At 34.1% G+C, this 22844-nt stretch overlaps 1 protein-coding gene across 12 annotated transcripts in view; it reads right to left on the reverse strand.

Moving 5' to 3' along the window:
- PRPF40A (pre-mRNA processing factor 40 homolog A) overlaps nt 1–22844 on the reverse strand; it is a 54533-nt gene that overhangs the window by 26346 nt on the left and 5343 nt on the right. For 10 of the 12 annotated variants that reach the window (XM_070579806.1, XM_070579804.1, XM_008529595.2 and 7 more), the window contains 3 exons: nt 12939–13019; nt 11494–11524; nt 9669–9685 (listed from right to left, as the gene is read on the reverse strand). In XM_070579806.1, the coding sequence (XP_070435907.1) occupies nt 9669–9685; nt 11494–11524; nt 12939–13019 (129 nt within the window). Of the gene's footprint in view, nt 1–9668; nt 9686–11472; nt 11525–12938; nt 13020–22844 lie in introns of all 12 variants that reach the window. The other 2 variants (XM_070579807.1, XM_070579808.1) reach the window with 1 other exon arrangement.

The following is a 22844-nucleotide window of genomic DNA, read 5'->3' on the forward strand; positions in this document are numbered from 1 at the left end:
TTAAGGGATATATCAACAACTACAACTAGAAAGTTATCTTCATAAGATAAAATATGACTTATGCAAGGAGTTATTAAGTACTGATAGTCATATTAGCATTGTCTATTCACAAAACTTATTTTCCTATAAAATTACTATTTTTGTTTTAAACACAAGACCTCTCCAGAGCCATAAGCAAATGCTGCTTATCAAAGACGTAGACTGCCCTTGCAGAACTGGGGAAAACCTAACAAAGACTTGGATGTGTATTTTGAATGGGCTAAAGCCACGATATTACTTTTAACCTTAAGGTTAGTTGCTTTGGGACCTTGCAGGAATTATTAAGATATTCCTTGCAATGAAGCTTTAGTATTACTCTGCACTTTTGTCACAGATGACACCATTCCCAAAATTATTTTATTACTGAGACATTTACTGTACTAATAAAATATTGTTGACACAAATGGCAGTTCTGGGGAATCAAAAGTTAAGATTTTATATTTGCAAAATGAGAGATTAAAAAATCATTATCCTATAAATATACAAAATACCTATAGATATACCTAAAGACAATGTTGTAATGAACTCACTAGCTAGCTATGTTACCTTGGACATGTTACTTTCTTATCGTATATCTTTTGTATATCATATTTCTTTTGTATATCAAAAGATACACAAAAATCTGCCACAATCAGTAAGACAATCTAAAGGAAAAATAAACACGGCCATTAACAGAACTCAATACAAATAATATAATTAGACGTTCAACTTCATTAGTAAATCAAGGAAGCACACATTAAAATGAAAACTACTTTGCTCCTCAGATGAATGACAAAGAACAAAGACTTTAGTATACAATGTAAAAAGGGTGTGAAGAAAAGGGTACTCTCATACTGCTGTTGGGAATGAAATTAATATTATTTCTCTAAAGGGCAATTTAGTAGATCTTATCAAAATTTAAAATTAAAACACAATCTCTTGATCCTGAAATTTCACTTCTCAAAATCCCATTCACATAGTTTCAAAATTGTACAAGGATGTTCTCCACAAGACTACTTGTAATGGTGAAAAATGAGAGATAATTCAACATGCACTCAGAGGAAAACAGTCCAAATATGACCCATTTGTACTATAGACATAGCTTATGCAGATCTATTTTTAATATAATGGAAAATGTATTAAGATGCAGTGTTAGAAAAAGAGTAAGACCTTGTAACAAACGATGTAGTGAGAAAATACATGCAGAACATACTTCAAAGGCAACTCACCCCCACCCCCCACAAAAAACCTAGGTATAAGGAAAAAAATGCACATATATTATTATCAAGAAAGCTAATATACTTTCCAGATTCAAAAAGGCCAGTTAACAATTGGGTTGTGAATAAATTCAGTACACTCAAACTTAACTATGTATATGTAATACAAATATATTCATACAATGTATAAGCTCAAGTGAATGAAACTGAAAGAGAAAAAAATGACTAAATCTAAACATTAACTAGGTAGAAAATCTCACAACTCTAAATAAGGAAAATAAGAAGCCAAAATAAAAGATCAGAATTAAGGAAGAACATAAACACAGACATAGAACAGATTTACAACAAATTTCAAAATCTAGAGGAAATGACTTCTTTGCAAATTACTTTACTTAAAATTCACCCCAGCAGAAACACATCACACTCAAATATTCCAATTACCACAGAAGCAAACAAAAGATACTCAATCAGACAATTTTACAGCAGAATACTATATACAATATTTAAAGAACAGAAAAATACGGTATCATTGTTTCAGATCACAGAAAAAGATGAAAAGCTCTTTAATAAACAAAACTCAGTAAAGGTACCAAAAAAAAAAAAATCAGGAAATGTTACTTGTGAATATAAATGTAAGAATTTAAATAAAATATTAATCAAAAGAATCCTGCAATGTATATACACTTAACCAAGTAGAATTTATTGTGGAAGTGCAACTTGTGGTACAATATTGGGAATCCATAAAAGAAATTATTTCTATTAACAAATGAAATAAAAACCAATGACATGTTCGCATAAATAGACTGGGTATGATCAAATCACATCCTGAAAATTGTGACAGTTCACCAATATCCAAAATATAAAAACAAAAATCCTCAAATAAAAGAATAAAAGGAGATATATCTAAACGGTAAGGGAAATTTTTCAAAAGCCAATAAAAATCATTCTAAGGCCATTTCCATTAAAATCATGGCCAAAACATGAGTCTGCAATCACTATCATTCAACAAATACAGCATCGCAATAAAAATGAAATGACTCATATAAATATGGGGAAAGAGATAAATTCTCTTGCTTTTACTGCTGAAGACTCAAGTGAAATCTAGTTTAAAAAAACAGCTATTCTAAGTATCCAGAGAATCTGATAATAAAGCTGGCTAAAGATAAATATACAAAATTTCTGAAGTGACATAACTAGCTTGTAATAAAAATGGGAAATTGTTTTGTTTTTTTTTTTTGAGGAAGATTAGTCCTGAGCTAACATCCGCTGCCAACTCTCCTCTTTTTTCTGAGGAAGACTGGCCCTGAGCTAACATCCATGCCCATCTTCCTCTACTTTATATGCGGGACACCCACCACAGCATGGCTTGCCAAGCAGTGCCATGCTTGCACCCAGGATCCAAACCTGTGAACCCTGGGCTGCCGAAGCAGAACATGTGCACTTAACCGCTGTGCCTCTGGGCCAGCCACTATCATTTTCTAATATATCACTTAGATAAAAAATAGACAATATCTGCACAAACTGTCACTCATAGACTAGAACCTTACCATTCAGTAAGTCAACTGTCAGTATTCAAAACATGCAGAATGTGTGCACATAATTGCTGCGCCACCGGGCCGGCCCCAGGAAAATTATTTTTTTACAGTAAAACAAGTTTTTACAAGGCAAAAAGAAATAAAAATATCTTTTCAAGTTAAAGATTTTAGTACACCCCTCTTGTTAGGTAGATCAAGCAGATGAAAAATATGCCACGATACAGGAATAACAAAATAAATTAACAGTACACAAATATTCGTAAAGACTGGTCATAAAACAGAACATAAATGAAGCTTTAATAAACCGCAAAGAATCAACATCTTATAGACTGTGCTTTCTGATCATAATGTAAAAAAGCATACCTTACAAACATTAGTTACCCACAGACACGATCCATGGAAGAAGTAATTGAGAGGCTGGAAGTCATTAAAATTAGAAATTTCTTCTCTCCCAAAAACACAGCCCAGAGAATGAGAAGAAAAGCCACAAACTGGGAGGACGTATTTACAAAAGACACATCTGATAATGATAAAAGACTTATCCAAAATATAAAAGAACTCTTTAAACTTAACATTAAGAAAATGAACCCAATTAAAAAATGGAAAAAGATCTGGACATCTCACCAAAAAGACATAAAGATGGCAAATAAGTACATTAAAAGATGTTCAACACATCATACATTATTATGGAATTATAAATTGAAATAACAAGATCCTCTAAACACATATTAAAAAGACAAAAATCTAAAACACCTACAACACCAAATGCTGGTGAGGACATGGAGCAACAGAATTCTCATTTATTCCTGGTGGGAATTCAAAATGGCACGGCCACTCTGGAAGACAGTTAGGTAGTTTCTTAGAAAAACCAAATACACTCTTATCATGTGACCAAGCAATCATGCTCCTTAGTATTTACCCAAATGAGTCGAAAGCTTATGTCCATATCAAAACCAGCACACAAACGTTTATTGCAGCTTTATTCATAATTGCCAAAACTTAGAAGCAACAAAAAAGTTTTTCAGTAGGTGAATGGATAAATAAACTGTGGCACATCCGGACAATGGAATACTATTCATTGCTATTATTATTATTTTATTCAGTGCTAAAAAGAAATGAACTATCAAGCCACGAAAAGAAATTGAGGAAACTTAAATGCCTATTACTAAGTGAATGAGGCCAAACGGAAAAGGCCACGTTCTATATGATTCTAACTATACGACATTCAAAAAAAGGTAAAACTATGGAGACAGTAAAAAGATCAGAAGATTGCCAGGGGTGGGAGGTGGAGGTGGGGAGAGGGATGAATAGGTAGAGCACAAGATTTTTTTAGGGCAATGATTCTTTTTTTTTTTGAGGAAGATTAGCCCTGAGCTAACTACTGCCAATTTTCCTCTTTTTGCTGAGGAAGACTGGCCCTGAGCTAACATCCACGATCATCTGCCTCCATTTTATACGTGGGACGCCTGCCACAGCATGGTTTTTGCCAAGCGGTGCCATGTCCACTTCCAGGATCCGCACTGGCGAACCCCAGGCCGCCGAGAAGTGGAACGTGTGCACTTAACCACTGGACCACTGGGCCGGCCCCGGACAGTGAAACTATTCTTAATGACACTATCATGATGGATACACATGATTATACATTTGCCAGACTCACAGAATGTAGAACACCAAGAGCGAACACTAATGTAAACTGGACTTTGGGTGCTAAGAAGTTTCAATGCATCTTTGATTGTAACAAATGTTCCACTGTGGTGGGAGATGCTGACAGCAGAGGAGGCTGTATGTATGTGGGGGGAGGGGTATTTAGGAACCCTCTACTTTGCACTCAATTTTCCTATGAACTTAAAATTGCCCGAAAAAACAAAGCGTACTTTTAAAAGAATCCCACATCCGGAAACTGAGAAAAACAACACTTAAATAAAGAAATCAAATGAGGGATAAAGAAAACAAGATATTGAGAGCTGCATGACAATCAAAACGCTGTATGTCAAAACTTACGCAACAGAATTAAATCAGTATAAAAAATAAAGGTATCTGAAAATCAGTGAGCTAAGCACTCAAGAAGTTAGAAAAAGAGCAACAGAGTAACCAAGAAGGAAATAAACAGCAGATAAACTGAATTGGTACCCCCTCAAAAAAAAAAAATCATGGTAGCTATTATGATTTCTAGTTCTATGCTAAATAATTATTAAACCTCAATGAAATATATAAATATCTGGAAAATATAAAATTATTAGAAGAAATCTAAAACTGGAATAGCTTAATAACCACTAAAGAAATTGAAATGGTAATCCAAAACCTCTATCCTCAAAATTATTAGGTCCAGTCAGTTTTTAGTTGTGTTCTATCAAGCTGTTAAGAAATAAGTGTTCGTCATTTATACAAGTTGTTCTAGAGACCCGATAGAGAGGAGCTATTGCTCAGACACAAGCAACTTAAATTAAGATATTCAGACTGAATTCAGAAGAAATCAAACACATGGTGTGCACATATACACACCCCAAATACACATAATGAATAACTAGGGCTCACTTTAGTAATGCAAAGATGACTGATGTCAGAATATTTATCTATGTACTTTCACATTAACAGACTAGACAGGAAATACCATATGATCATCTTAGTTGATAGAAAAAAGCACTGGAGAATTTAAAAAATAAGTACACACTAAAATCTATCAGCAAACCAGGAACAGAAGCAAGCTTCAACTTAATAAAGGTTACATAACAAAAAGCTATAGTAAACATATTTAATGGAGAAATTTTATACAAATTCCCTTTAAGAGAAGAAACAAGATAAAGATGCCAGCTTATCACTGCTACTGCTCACCTTAGTACTAGAGGTTTTGGCTGACACAATAAAAGTAGAAATAGATAAGAAGATTAGAAGGAGCCAAAACTGTCATTATTTCAGGATGACAGCATAACATACACAGAAAACCCACTAAGGAAAAAGACTTCAGCAAACCTGCTAGATAAACAGACATAAAAATGATCATTATAAAGCATAACAGAAAGATTCAAAATAGCACCAAATCTTATGCAATTATTTCTAACTAATGGAATGAAGGATGCACAAGCCGCCTTTAACAGAGAAAATGTTAAACTCTATTATAGAACAGACACAAAAGAAGATCTGACTACCATGTTCACTGACACGATGACATTATTATTAATATGTCCCCATGATTTATAAATTCAATGCAACTTGAATCAAAACACCAAAAATACTTTTTGGACAACTTGACAAACTGATTCAAAAATAATGAAGAAAAACACAGAGACCAATAAAAACACTGAGGTGATTAAAAAGAAAAGGGAAAAACAGGTAAGCCACAGAGTAAGATACAATGCCAGTTATAGGAAAAACACACATTCTATATAGAAAATCCTAAAGACTCCACCAAAAAACTGTTAGAACAAACGAATTCAGTAAAGCTGCAGGATACAAATCCATGTACAAAAATCAGCTGCATTTCTATAAACTAACAATGAACTATGAGAAAGAGAAATGGGAAAAAAAATGAAGAAAATCCCATTTACAATTGCATCAAAAAGAACAAAACATCTAGGAATAAGTTTAATCAAGGAGGTGAAAGACCAGTATACTGAAAACTCTAAGACACAGATGAAAGAAACTGAAGATGACACAAACAAATGGAAAGATATTCCATGCTTATGGATTGGAAGAATTAATATTTTAAAATGTCCTTACTACCCAAAGCAATCTGCAGATTCAGTGCAATCCCCATCAAAGTTGCAATGGCATTTTTCACAGAAATAGAACACACAGTCCTAAAATCTGTACGGAACCACAAAAGACTCAGAATAGCCAAAGCAATCTTGAGAAAGACGAATGAAGCTGGAGGCATCACGCTCGCTGATTTCAAACTGTATTATTATAAAGCCATAGTAATGAAAACAGTATGGTATTGGCATAAAAACAGATACATAGATCAATGGAACAGAACAGAGAGCAGAGAAATAAACCCACACATACATGGTCAATCAATTTACAACACAGGAGATAAGAATATACAATGGGGAAAGGACAGTCTCTTCAATAAATGATTTTGGGAAAACTGGACAGCTACATGCAAAAGAATGAAACTGGAGCACTATCTTACACCATACACAAAAATCAACTCAAAATGGATTAAGACTTGAAACTATAAAACTCCTAGAGGAAAACACAGGCAGTAGGCTCCTTGACATTGGTCTTGGTGATGATCTTTTGGATCCGACTTTAAAAGCAAAGGCAACACAAAAGCAAAAATAAACAAGATGAACTACATTAAACTAAACAGCTTCTGCACAGCAAAGGAAATCATCAAAAAAATGAAAAGGCAACCTATCGAATGGGAGAAAACATTTGAAATTGTATGTCCGACAAAGGGTTAATATGCAAAATACAAAATAACTCATACAACTCAATAGAAAAGAAAATACAACTCAAAAATAGGCAGATGATCCAAATAGAGATTTTTCCAAAGGTGATATACAGATGGCCAACAGGCACATGAAAAGATGTTCAACATCACTAAACACCAGGGAAATGCAAAATCAAAACTACAAAGAGTTATCACTTCACATCTCTTAGAATGGCTATTATCAAAAAGACAAAAAATAACAAGTGTTGGCATGGATGTGGAGAAAAGGGAACCTTTGTGCACTGTTAGTGGGAATGTAAATTGGTGCAGCCACTATGGAAAACAGTATGAAGGTTCTTCAAAAAATTAAAAATAGAACTATCACATCACCCAGCAACTCCACTTCTGGGAATTTATCTGAAGAAAGCAAAACAAACATCGAGGAAAGATATATGCAGCCCCATGTTCACTGCAGCAATATTTACAACAGCCAAGATATGGAAATAACCTATATTTACAATAGCCAAGATATGGAAATAACCTGTCAGTAGATGAATGGATAAAGAAGATGGGGTATATACAGTTATGTACTGCATAACGACATTTTGGTCAAAGAAAGACTACACATGTGACAGTGGTCCTAAAAGACTAGTAACATATGGCCTAGGTGTGTAGCAGGCTATACCATCTAGGTCTGTATAAGTACACTCTATGACATCTGCACAACAACAAAATTGCCTAATGACGCATTTCTCTGAATCCATCACTGTTAAGTCATGCATGACTGTACATACAATGGAACACGATTCAGTCATTAAAAAAAGAATGAAATCTTGCCTTTTACAACAACATGGATGGACCTTGAGGGCATTATACTAAGTGAAATAAGTCAGACAAATACTTTATGATTTCACTTATTTGGAATCTAAAAAACAAAGCAAACAAACCAAGCTCATAGACACAGAGAATAGACTGGTGGTTCCTGGGGATGGGAGGTTGGAGGGGGTGAAATGGGCAAAGGGGGTCAAAACACACAAACTTTCAGCTATAAAATAAATAAGTCATGGGGATGTAATGCACAGCATGGTGACTATATTGCATATCTGAAAGTTGCTAAGTGAGTACATCTTAAAAGTCCTCATCACAAGAAAAAAACATAACTGTGTGGTAATGGATGTTAACTAGACATAGTGGTGATCATTTTGCAATGTATACAAATATCAAACCATTATGTTGTATGCCTGTTATACGTCAATTGTACTTCAATAAAACAAATAAAGATGAAGAATTTAAAAAAAGAAGAAGAAAGAAAAAACACAAGAAAAGCCTAACAAAAAAGTTTCATAAGCTTCTCCCAATACATACATGTCCTAGGACATATATCCAAGTGAGTTACTATTGGGGAGTGTATATGAGAAGGAAGATGGAAAATAAAGAGAAAAAATGTGACGGATCCTCCATGGACCAATGATAATGACCATAATATAAAGAGTACAAGTAACTTAAATTTGTGAACCTGAAATTTTAAAAGGAAGAACAAAACAAACAACAGGAAGTTTTCAAACAAATACACAGCATTTTTGGATGGGAAAGTTTAATAGTAAAGTATGAAAATATGAATTCTTCTGAAACTGAAATGAATTAAACATAATCCCAGATAAAAACACAATTTTTCCCCATAAATTTAAAGTATTAAGGTATTTTTGATCAATTCACAGCTTTCTCATTTTCTCAACAATAATGTGAGGGTAAGAGCTACCTCTCGGGACTGTTTTGATTAAATTAGATTATATGTATGAACTCTTCTTTTCATTGATCTTTAAGAACTAAAGAAAACCAAAACAAAAAAACCTTGAGGCTAAAGAATGGGGCTATTATCAATAGTCATAAAATAGCTATCTTTAAATGAGGCCTCAGGCTTACGTTATTTTCCCAAAACACCATAAAAATGTGTACGGATTCCACATACAGAAGCATTAGCAAAAAGACCTGGAAGACTACTATCTTAAAATCAAGTATTGAGGGGAAAAAATGCAGCACAGCAATATGGTTCCCCCTTTTCCTAAAAAGAAAAAAAAAATCCAAGCAATTTTGAAAATTCTATTTGTCTTCCTGACATTGTGCAAAGTAAGGTACAAGCAAAAGAGTATTTTAAACTACTACGTATTAAGAAAGGTTTACAGCAACAAACAAGGGTACATAAATTTTTATATAGAGAGTTCTAATATAATGCTTAACCAAAAATTATTAGGTTAATCACCACGTCCCTACAAGTTTTGTTTCCCTTCTAATTGTGACAGGGAGAATTCAAATCCTTGTGAAAACCAGTATCGATCTGATTCCCTTTTCTCTCATTAAGTCCCATCAAAATTAGATTTTAAAATAAATTAAACAATTTTTCAATCTTTGGCATACAAAAGAAAGAAAAAGGGTTCAACTTAGTAAATAATCATTAAAATAGAAATAAGGATTGGTGTAGTAGGCTAAAGAAGTATAAGGAAATACATATATTCCAGAGGTACTTACTGCACCAGATGCTGTACCTAAAAAAAAAAAATAAGAGGAACAATATTTACAATGTGAAAAAATCATACCGTTCTTGAGTTTTAAAATATTTATACATACTATTTCTTCCTCCTCATCCTGTCACACTAGATGTGTGATATCCTAAGACTGTCCCTTATGACCTATGTGCTTGCTCTCTCTCCTAGAAAATAATCATCTATAGTGCAAAGCAATTTCAGAATTAAGTGGCACTATGAGCTTTCAATTTGCCAACTCACTTGGAGCAGGTTTGAGAAGTATTCACACCTTTTGTTTCTCTTCTTGTTATTACAGGTGTCTATCTTGACTAATTCCTCTTCCTCTGCTATATTAATGAGGCACAAAATGCCTTGGACCTCTGATTCTATGCTTTAGGTTTCCAGGAACTTCAACTATCTAAGCTCCAGACTTGTGCTGTACAATACAGTATCCATTAGCCACCACACATCCCTGTTTAAATTAAAATTTAATTAAGATTAAGTAAAACTTAAAAGTTCAGTTCCTCCTTTGCACTAGCCACATTTCAAGTCTTCAATAATTACGTGTCTAGTGGCTACTAGTCAACAAAACAGATTACAGAACATTTCCATCACTGCAGAAAGTTCTGTTAGATGGCATTGTCCTAAACTACTCCTACAACCCCCTTAAGACACAAGGGGAAATGCACATTAATCACCAAGTTCATATGAATAATCTTTACTTTTAGAAACTAGTAACTTAAAATTGTATTTAAAAAGGAAAACAAAGCCTGTATGTAAAAAGGAAAGTTTTCTTTAGTTACTGAGAGCTATCAAATGAAGCTACTATGGACATCAATGGTAAACCAAAGCATTTAAGAAGTAATTAAAAAAATTTTAAGGTTACTTTCCAGGATTGTTTAGGGTAACAGTAAGCAGCTCTAGATATCTAAATAGGCTAAAAAATATTATACTAGGTATTTCAGAACATCACTTCAGCTTAAATAATGAAATTTGTGAAACATCTTAAGATCAATTATGTCCCTTATAAACCTGCAGGAAAGCACATACTGCATTTTAAAATGTTTCAACCCATACTGTTTAAAACAAAACAGGTTTTAGCATAATCATGGGATGTTCAACACCCAGAATACTAATTTATGTGGAACATTATTTACTTAGGGATAACCGAGGCATTACTATTAAGTGTTAGAGACACACTAGTCAAAAAAAATATTAGTAAGTGGCTGGAAAAAAAATCATCACAGGGTTTACAAACTCCAGTGACTACAAAGACCAAGCAGGTAACAGAAAAATGACTGTGAAGTTGTCCAGCAGGCCAAGGAGAGAACACGCTCCATAGCTAAAGTATGGAGTTGCTATCTCATTCCACAATGCTTGCAAAGTACAAATACAGACAGAACTAGAGTTTTCCATTCAAATACTCTCTTTGTACCTACTGTGTTGACAAGGACCACTGTAAACAATAAATATTCAGATCATGCAACTTTTCAAGAAAAATTCAATCTCTGTGTAAAAAGATAAATTCAATCTTTATGTTAAGCCCGCAGACTTTAAATATTAGCAACTAATTATAAAGTTTAAAAACATTGTGTGGGCCAAAGCACACCTGTAGACCAAATCTGGTCCTAGAAGTCCTGATCCAAAATTATGATAATTTCTTATGGATTCAATTATAAATACTATCCCTATTTACCACTGATTAAAAGAAAAAAAAAATCAGGAGCTGATTATAAAGCATAAGAGACACAGCTTTTATTCCTCATTATAGTATGGTTGCTACTGTCCAAATGAAGACCAATACATACCGCCATAAATGGTACACATACCTGCTGCCACATCCATATTATTTACTCCTGGCTGTAAGAAGAAAAATAATCAATAATGTTGACCTTGTTTAACTATATTTTATACAAGTCCCTCATAAAGCACAGTCAATCAGTCCACTCTCTATATTATTCTCAAGCCTCTGACTCAAAGATTCTTGGCAAATTTTAGTGGTTTCAGTTCCCTGAGCTTGCCATAAATTGTAAAAAACATCAGTAACCTGGGGGTACTGAAGCACTTTAATCTAAATGTTACATTTATATAATCATCAGTTACATACAGATCCACAATTCTTTACCCACAATTCTGAAATCCAAAAAGCTCTGAAAACCAAGTTTTTTCAAGTTTGGCACTAATACTCATTATAGTGGCAAAACCTACCCTGAAGGACACGAGCTCTTTAGAGTATTTATCTTACCTCAGAGTGAATATCCGTAAGTTTTGCTGTAGAAATATTGTGCTGGAAATTCTAAGGCACTGTCTAAGGCCTCACAGGAAATTTTTAGATAATTTATAGTAGATGTAAAATATTACTTTACAGTATTAAAAAATTCTGAAATATATCTGGGCCTAAGAGTTTTGGATAAGACACTGCAAACTTACCACCCCAGTGGAGTATCAACTTCTGTTCACTACAACCACTAGGCTATCAGGTAATAAAGAAGTTATGCTAATTTGAATATCATAACAATTTATATAATTGTGATACTACAGGGTGATAAGGCCGTTCAAGGATTTTCTAAGTAATGTGTCCCAGGTGAAGTCTCATGAAATGTGGATTTCAAATGAAATCTTTTTTTTTTTCAAGCTACAGCTTTTTTATTTTTATTTTTTTTTAAAGATTTTATTTTTTTTCCTTTTTCTCCCCAAAGCCCCCCCGCATATGGTTGTATATTCTTCATTGTGGGTTCTTCTAGTTGTGGCATGTGGGACGCTGCCGCAGCATGGTTTGATGAGCAGTGCCATGTCCGCGCCCAGAATTCGAACTAATGAAACACTGGGCCACCTGCAGTGGAGTGCGCAAACTTAACCACTCGGCCACGGGGCCAGCCCCTCCAATGAAATCTTTTGATTTCTAAATTTAGGTTCTAGTACTAAATTATATCAATTTTTAATTATCACTCAGTAAAACAAATGTCCACTCTTTAAGATAAGAAAGCTACCAGACCCATAAAGTGCTTCTGACAAATTATGTTTTTTAGTGTTCTAGTCGTATTTAATGCAGAATGAATTTAATAACAAAGGATGTACATAAAATATAAATATTGGGGAAAAAATGTAAGTGCCTGTCATTCAAGAAACTAAAAATAAAAGTCCACTGTAATTCCCATCTTACACGTCCGGAGGCACTTAAAAAGCTAATGATTGGTTATAAAATACATATATATTATTTCATAAATAAAAGTAATCAAAACACCACAGAAAATAGTTATTTTCACAAGATTACCGGTAAGGCAGGCTGCATGGAAGCCTGAGACATATGAGACATCATCATTCCAGGCATTACTGAAGACATCATTCCAGGCATCTAGAACAAAAGTAAAAGAAGGTTACTATATAAGACCAAAGCACTTAATATGACTTTAAGAATCTATCTGGTTATTAAAGCTAATATGTACAACTTAAGATTAAAACCCAGTTAACACTATACCTACATGGATAGTATGCTTAGTAAGTGCTTGTTGAATGAATGAAGTATTTTATCAATGATCTATTTTAATACTTATGTCATAATTTTTATGTACAGTGAAAATTATTTTAACAAATAAATTTAAAAATTCAGACTATTATGTTATTTCTAACCTAAATTTAAGAATATTAATTTTCTTTTAGTTTTAACTTAACTCATGTTTTTCTCCCTTCTTTGGAGTAAGACAAAATATTTTTTCAGTATTTCTCACCTTTGACTTTTAATATCTGTATTAAGCCAGCTTTTATAGCGATCTGGTCCTTTTTAAAATTCTAGATCAAAGGTGCTTAAAATTCAGTGACAAAAAAATACATAAAAAACATAAATCATCTATGCCCTCTCTCTTTTTTTTGAGGAAGATTAGCCCTGAGCTAACTGCTGCCAAGCCTCCTCTTTTTTTGCTGAGGAAGAATGGCCCTGAGCTAACATCCACGCCCATCTTCCTCTACTTTATATGTGGGATGCCTATCACAGCATGGCTTGCCAAGCCGTGCCTTGTCTGCACCCAGGATCCTAAGCGGCGAACCCCGGGCCGCCGAAGTGGAACACGCGAACTGAACTGCTGCGCCACTGGGCTAGCCTCTATGTCCTCTCTTGTAAAGAAAACCTTAATGAAGTACACACATGAATATGTGAAGAAACAAAATATTAATTTGGGAGCTTAACCTTGTCTACCAATAACGGCAATTCAAATCTATGAATTAATCTTTACCCTATAGTATGAATAAAAATGATGATTACCATAAATTTCCAAAGGATTTTGACCCAATGCTCATCTATATTAGGAGAATGTGACATTGTAATTTTGATTTTAATATGAACTAATTAAGGAAAATATGGAGGGGAATAAAAATTATATACAATAACCATAGGTACTAGGAACAAGGTTACCAGTTATTCAACAGTTTCAAATTAAATGAACAATCTGAGAAATAGGAACAACAAAAGAGAAGTAAGTGTATTGGTCAATAGGGACATAGATGAGAACACTCACACTGTTTTTCATTACTTATGAAAGTCAACTCATGAGCAAAACCAGGCTAAAGTACATTAAAATGAAGCAGCATGTTATTAATGGATTAAAAAACAACAAAAGCTTTTCTGTTCCTCAAATCATTCAATAAATTGTTTACATATCACTAAACAAGAACTTGACAGAAAATGCATGACTACAACTTGGAATATACGGTCAAATCATAGTAAAAATAAAAAGGTACAGAATTAGAGAAATAATTTATACATTAAGGGAAAAAAATAGAGCAATCAAATGAGAACAAAGCTTGTAACCTCTCCTCCTATCCCCAACAAATATACACTCACAATTAATTTTGCTTTAGGAAAACAGGAGAGCAGGTTTGAATTCTTTAAGCACTAAGTAACTGATTATGCGGGGAAAAGCATGGTAGGCAACAAAGAGAAACAGTCTGCTTTTTAAAATGGTTTGTATATAAAATCAAAACTAGTAACATTCAAAAACTAGAATACTAAGCTAAATTGAGAAACTAAAGTTTGAAAACTAAGAGAAAAACAAATCAAAGTATTTTCTCATAAGAATTAAAGACATTATGAAAACGGAGGTAAAATCTCCATCATACAACAGAACATTTCCACATGGTAGCTGTACACATGACACATGAATGTAATTTCAAATTGAAACATTCTGACTTCATAAGACACACACGGATCAAATCCCATTTAAAAAACAAAGCACAAAAAACCTTCTATGTAACAAAAGTTTACTAGACCAGGCCAATGACAGAGCAAACAATATCTGAAAATCACTAAACAGAGTTAGACAGAGTTCTCTCAATTGTTCCTCTTCCCACACTTCAAATTTTAAAACATCTCAACAATTTGCCTTTAGACTAGAACTCATGGTATGGGTTATAAAATGAGTTAAGGTCAAATAAAAAGCTAAATTCTCCCTCAATATCTCTGTAAATTCTGAGGACCAGCAACTAGCTAAGCTTATTCAACCTGACAAACATTAGCAAGATTCTTAAATCACGTACAACTGAATATTCTAAAAGTAAATAGATTACTATAATTTTAAACCAAAACTGTGATGTTATTAACATGAAGCCAAAGAACAAAAACATCAACATACAAAATACCATATTTCTTATGAAAAGCTATTACAACATTTGACAAATTAAGAGCTTTTCCAGAGGCTTGAGCATTATAGAAAAGCCTGTTTACCAAAGCCTTAAGAATCTACTTTGTGGAAATGTTATGATTTCCATTTTTCATTAATTCTAGGATATACATAATATAGAGATGTATGTTTCAACCCATGTGACTGAAACTGAATTCCTTCAGAGAATTTGTGTTGACTTAGGCAACACCATCAATCTGAGACCATTAAAGTTTTCTAAGTTGTTATTTTTTTGTTTTAATACCACACTAATAATGGGAATCCAGGCTGCAAACTTATTATAAGAACTAGTTTGTGGTTCAAATTCGCAGAAGTGATTTTTCCCTCCCTCTGCCCAATAACCAAAGTTGAGACATTGAAGCTACTTTACTGTCTCTTTTTGCATGGTAGATATACTCCTTAATTCACACATGGAGGGACTAGCCCTTTGATGGCCTCCAGCTTTATTTGTAGAGTATTTTCAACTTGCCATGTTAGGTTTGTTTTTTTCACTCTTAGGGCACATAATATAATGGAGTGTCTGACCACTGATGACATCTTACATTCAATGAAAATGGAATGCCTGTTCAAAATGGCTAAAGGGAAGAATTCTTAACATAGTTGCTACAATAATGTCACAACAAATTCCATAAGCCAGATCATTCTTAAAGCCACAAAGTCGTAGTTCATATAAGATTAATATGAACCACACTGAAAATCACAACCATGCAGAGCTTCACAAATTTCCATTTAAGCTACTTTGGCAAATATATTAAATGCTATAATTAAGAATTTTTAGTTGTTAGGAGACAAGGAGAGACTAGGAAGAGTGAAAACATATTATGTGGGATTTAAGCTAAATTGCCTAAAATATTAAACATTTGAATTTTATGGACACTTTGGCACCTCCTAAAAACAAAAAATAATTCAGATATACTTTTTGATATACTTTATTCATAAGTGGTCAACCATTTGTGTATCTATATACTATATAAACAATTTTTTATTTTCTTAATGATAAAAGTTAAATCAATTATCAAGATGCTTTCAGAAGAATCAACATCGTGAACAAGAAAGAAACCAGTAAAAACTAGGGCGCACCACACAATCTGCTCAGTCATTCTTAGCATCCCAGTTTGGAAAATTTCTAACGTTAGATAAAAACAAGCATTCTTGTTGTTGATACATTCATGTATCACTCTAGGTATTTTTAAAATTAAAATAAAAGGTACAGTAATAAAAGCAATTGTATCAAGGCTACAGCAAATTAAAAATGTAAACTAAATTAGCCCAATTTTATTGTGACATGAAAGCAAAAGCAAACATCTTCACGTGGGCACTTCAGAAGTTCTTTTCTTCGTAATTATTTCCCGAAGTTTTTCCCGGTGGAAAGAAATCACACAACCTATCTTTTGTCTAGATATTAACTCTTAAATTTGGTTCATTTTTAAAAACCATGCCTGCTGGAAACCTGCAGTTCCAGATTATCTAAAAAGTTTGATTCTTGCCTTTGTACTTGGTTCCTTTCAAACGTACTAAAGTCAAATTCCACAAGATAAGTACACTCTACAGAGGCAATTAAGCACAATATTTAAAAATGACTATCTCCTACACCACTAACTTACCTTATGAAAAAATATACGAATGGAAAGTTATTCTTTGAATAAATGCAAAAACTACATCTTTGAAAATAACTAAATATCCATTCAATTGGAAATAAACAGAAATACCTCTCTTTAAAGAATGTCCTTAGTAACCCAAAGTAAGTGGTTGCATTTTGGGACAATCATTTAACCTTACTTCCTCTTCAGCTAGAGTTATATATAAATTCAAGCCATTTCTCATTTTCTAATATAACATTTAGATAAAAAATAGACAATATCTGCACAAACTGTCACCTCATAGACTAGAACCTTACCATTCAATAAGTCAATTGTCAGTATTCAAAACTATTTAGTTTGCTAAATTCTCTCAACCTGGAGACTTCAGAATTGCTGAAGTATACACTATTCAGATTCTAAAGAGGCTGGCTTAATCCCCGTACAGGGAAGCAGCCTAGTATGGCTATTAAGTACATTCTGGAGTCAGACTGCCAGAATTCCTATCCCAGATTGGACACTTACCAGCTGTGTGATCTTGGGCTAATTCACTTAACCTATCTGGGCCTCAATTTCCTCACCTGTAACATGGGAAAATAGTATTCATCTGATAGGACTGTTGTAGGGTTCAAATGGGATAACACACAGAAAGCACTTAGAACAGTGCTCAATAAATGACAACTGTTTTATTACCACTACTCTCCTTCAAATAATATAATGAAAGTACTTCTTATATTGCTCCTTCTCTCATCTATTCCCTATCTATCAGTTAGGTAGGCACTTCGGTTCTTTAAAGGCATCTAGTAAATACCGTAAAACCATGATCTTTAGTAGGAATCAACACATGCAATAAGAAGTCAATCACAGATTAAGCAACACATTTACTGCTGGCTCTGCAATGTCACTGTACAATTCACTTAATTCTCTGGGCCTTACTATTTCCATCTAAAAATTGGACACTTACCTAGCCAACTCACTTTTCAGAGTCAGGAGGATCAAATTCAATAGGGCGTATTAATCTTTCAAAGTTATATACAAATATGGTGCTAGAATCATAATTCTTCCTAATATAGATTAGATACCATAATCCCATTCCCTGAAACCTTAAAAAAAAATGCGAAAAAGGGCAAGAGGTTTAAATTATTTAGTGTTACTTAGCCCATTGTCTCTTGCTAAACTTGAAACTAACTTATTAAATGAGGGTACAGAAAATATAAAGAGAAAACCACTGTGTATGGATACGCGACACAAAAACTCAGAAATAGAACTGAATGAAAATGAACTATCATTTTATTTTTAAAAACCTCTAGACATACTGGGGATACACACACAAGTTGTGGTGTCTCAATTAAGTCATACAGAATTAAAGACTTTAAAAGTTACTCTAAAAAGTTGTCTAAGTCTTCTTTTGGACACAAGCCCTCTAGGACACAAGTACAGAAGGACACAAGACTATTCCCTCCCCTTCCCCAAGTCCTTTAAACCAGATTAAGTATTATACCTAACCTAAATCATTATATATTTGTCTATATGAAACTTCATTTTTAGTTTCTTCTCAATTATGAGCACCTTTAGGATACAGAGCATGTCTCATTTATGTACGTATTACTGGTGCAAAGAACAGTTACACAGTCATAGCAGAAACTCAAATGCTTGTAGTAGACAACTTTGTGACCAGTCCTCATTTCTGTATAAAGGAACACGAGGGTAATTTTCTATTATACTTAACAAATATATGATCATAAATACATAATGATCCTGAAATTACTGAAAGATCCCCTTTCAGAGAAGTAACAACTTTCTCGATGGCCAAAGAAACTATACCAAGCCCATGTTTTCAAACAGGAACTTAACGCTCATTTATCGAAGGGTAATTTAAAAAGTCTTAGCCCAAACAGAAGATCAGGACCTAGTGAGTAAAATTACATTTCTATCATAATGAGAATTTTGATTAAAAAAGCCTAAGATAAATGAGATGAGAATTTTGTTTAAAAAAAAAAAATCAATAAAGAACTCACACAACTCAACAACAAAACAAAGAACAACCCATCCAAAAAATGGGCAGAGGATATGAACAGACATTTTTTTCAAAGATGTACAGATGGCCAACAGGCACATGAAAAGATGTTCAACATCACTATTAGGGAAATGCAAATCAAAACAATGAGCTATCCCCTCACACCTGTCAGAATGACTATTAAAAAGCTGAGAAATAAGTGTTGGAGAGGATATGGAGAAAAGGGAACCTGCATACACTGCTGGTAGGAATGCAAAGTGGTGCAGCCACTATGGAAAATAGTATGGAGATTCCTCAAAAAATAAAAAAATAGAACTACCACATGATTCAGCTATTCCACTTCTGGGTATTTATCCAAAGATCAGAAAAACAGTAGTTCAAAAAGATACATGCACCCTTATGTTTACTGCAGCATTATTCACAATAGCCAAGACTTGGAAACAACCTAAGTGTCCATCAGATGAATGGATAAAGAATATGTGCTGTACACACACATACTAGAATACTACTCAACCATAAAAAAGGTGAAACTGCCATTTGCAACAACATGGATGGATCTGACCTTGAGGGTATTACACTAAGCAAATATAAGTCAGATAGAGAAAGACAAATATTGTATGATTTCACTCATATGTGTAAGATAAACAAACACATAGATAACGAGAACAGACTGGTAGTTACCAGAGGGGAAGGGAGTAGAAGGAGGGCAAAAGTGAACAACGGGTCACATATGTATGGCGATGGATGGAAACGAACATGATGTAGTCTATACAGAAGCCAACGTATGAAATATAATGATGTAGACCTGAAATTTACACACTGTTATAAGCCACTGTGACCTCAATTAAAAAATAAATCTCAAAGTCTAAGATAAAACAAACTATATTTCAACTCAGAACAATCCTACTTGCTGGCATGTTTAGTTCTTTAAGAGACATGGCTAACAGCATCACTCAGATTTGAAGACCCAGATTTCCATTTTGAGTGCAGTGCACCAAGGAAAAAGCAGTTAGAAGATTTTCTTTCAAGTCCATCATGCAAAATATCACATCTTCAATAACCGATAACTACAACTAGCTTTTTTTTTAATAAACAAGAGAAATGTATGATTATTTGACTAGAGAGAGAAAGAAAACAAACATAAAAGATTCATCTCCACTAAATTTTCCAATGTCTAGAAGTATCATGACACGAGCAGTTGGAAGATGACAAAACAGTTTAGCCAAGCATTTGAGGAATGCCTCCAAGTTCCTTGAGTGCAGGGTGTATACATCATCCATTTTTACACTCACACCAAAGCAAAGAGACTTAAATGTCTACTGACTAAAAGAAATATGAAGGTATGGAAAAAAGATATAAGAATGAAGGACTAACAATAACTTCTACAGGAGACAGTAATCTACTCACCCTTACTTATAAACCTTCACAACTTAGACTTGTTATTTCTTTATGTAAAAAATAAACTAGAAACTATAGTACAGAGCTATGACACATACATAGGTACCAATTCTTTACTATCTACTGATATACCACTCATGATGACTGGAAGTCACGTCATGAACATTTCTAAGAAACCTAATTAAAAATCAACAGGTTATAGGGCCGGCCCGGTGGCACAGTGGTTAAGTGCGCACATTCGGCTTCGGTGGCCCAGGGTTCACCGGTTCAGATCCCGGGTGCAGACATGGCACTGCTTGGCAAGCCATGCTGTGGCAGGTGTCCCACATATAAAGTAGAGGAAGATGGGCACGGATGCTAGCTCAGGGCCAGTCTTCCTCAGCAAAAAGAGGAGGATTGGCAGCAGTTAGCTCAGGGCTAATCTTCCTCAAAAACAAAAAACAAAAAACAAAAAACAAAAACAGCTTAACCTGTGTGTACTAACTCATTTCAATGTTCTCTTTCCCCTAAAGAGCAGACTAAATCGATAAGGGGACCCAATCCAGCATTTCTCACAAAATGCTAATTCTGTGCAATGTTATTCCATGCAATGTGCTAGACAAAGCAAAAATAAACAGATAACAGTGGGTAAGGGAGACCGGGAAAGATGGTCAAACAAAACCAAGAAATACTGAGTAAAAACAGTTTTAAAAGGCTTCTGCAAGACTTCTCAGAATCTTTATAAATATTCTGCCCTGTGAATGTCAAAGGGGAGTGGGGGGAGAAGTACAGTTCATTCCTCCAAACTTACATGGTTGTCTTAGATCTCTCCAAATACTACTCATACTTAAAAGCACCACTCTAGCTAAAGTTTTTGAACAGATGAGTTTTGAAAAGATGATGCTATCTTCAGATAATGAAAATAAACTTACAGTATCATTAGTAAAACCAATCAAAATTTAACTATATACACAGCCCAAAAGTTATTCAAACATATTAGGTCTGAGTCAATCTATTTTTAAAAAAGTTCTTGCCTGGGTAATGTAAATGCATACAGAAAATTACCTAGATTCAAGAATTATGTGCAGATAACGTAAAAAAAAGTCTGTTTTTGTCATTGCCCAATGTCCACTACACTGGGATGGATTCTGTAAATACCTGAAAGGGTATTCAAAAGCAATAGCAACCAATCAATCTGTCAAATCAGTCAGATAAATCTAAGATACCAACACTCTGGATTTCTCTGGAAGATCTATATTCCAAATCATGATTTTCCCTAGGGAAAATATTTAAAATAAATGGAAAATAGTATTTGTTTTATTCACAAAATAAAAATTACTTATTCATCTTACTTATCTTCCATTTTTGTCAAATGAAAAAGCAACAGTAAAGAGGCAGACACTAAAAACAAATGTAAGTAGTAACAACGTAAAGTCACAAGTAATCTCTGAAAACAGTCACATGTAGCATCGACTGACTTCCTGCCTTTATTATAGGGAAGAATATCTGTGTTTCTTTCATTCATTCAACAAGTATTTTACTGAGCACCCATGATGTGCCAAGAACTGTGCTCAGCACCTAAAGACTTCTTTAAAAGTACAGAATATAGCCCCTGCCCTCTAAGAGCTTACAATCTATTACATGTAGGGAAGACAAAGCAAATAAACCATAAAACAAAACAAGTCAGTAAGTGCCAAAATAAGTGAAATGGTAAGAGTCATGGGCAGGTTACAGGATTTTATTTTAATAATTTGAAGGGAAGGTGTATGCTGGGCAAAGTTATTGCTGAGGACTTCCTGGAGAGGGCAGAACTTGAAACAGTAGAACTTAGGTAAGCAAAGGAAAGTTCAAGGCGGTAGTGAGCTGGGGGCAGGAAGGCAAGAACAGCATAAGCTGGGTCATGAACTAATACAATCACTCAAGATACCATGAAAAGACCACCCTGTCTTCAAATTAGGGAATGTGAAGACATGCAGCTCAGAATTGTGCTTTGAATTTTGCTATGGGAAATCCTTCAAAGTTATGCTGTGGAATTTAGACATTATGCCACAGGCACAGAAAAACACTGGAGGTTCTTGGGCAAAGAGATAGAATGCTGAAACCTATGAGAATTTTGGGAGGGGCAAGCTTGAAGCAAGAAAACCAGCTCAAAAGTTGTTAAGAGTATCCTAGGCATGGGAGTGTGACGACTTGGGCTCAGACAGCAGCAGGAATAGAAATAAAGTGTCACTTAAAGCCTGCCTTACTCAATATAAGAACAAGAACATTAAACTCCTTTTAAATAGCAATTACTCATTTATCAGTTTATTGAACAAAGAAAAAAAAGTACTGAATAATTAGAATTAGGGAGGCATTACTACAAGAATTTTCTTTTTCTATGTCTCCATATCAACCCATAAAATCTCATACCACATCACCTACTCTTCTTAAAAAATGAGCTGAATTGAATCATAGGCTGTTAGAGCTGAAAGGGACCTTAAGTCTTTTACTCTACTCTTCTCATTAAAAGAAGAGAAAAACTGATTAAAAAAAAAAAA

Source organism: Equus przewalskii, chromosome 17 (assembly GCF_037783145.1).
Source record: "Equus przewalskii isolate Varuska chromosome 17, EquPr2, whole genome shotgun sequence".
NCBI classification, from domain to species: Eukaryota; Metazoa; Chordata; class Mammalia; order Perissodactyla; family Equidae; genus Equus; species Equus przewalskii.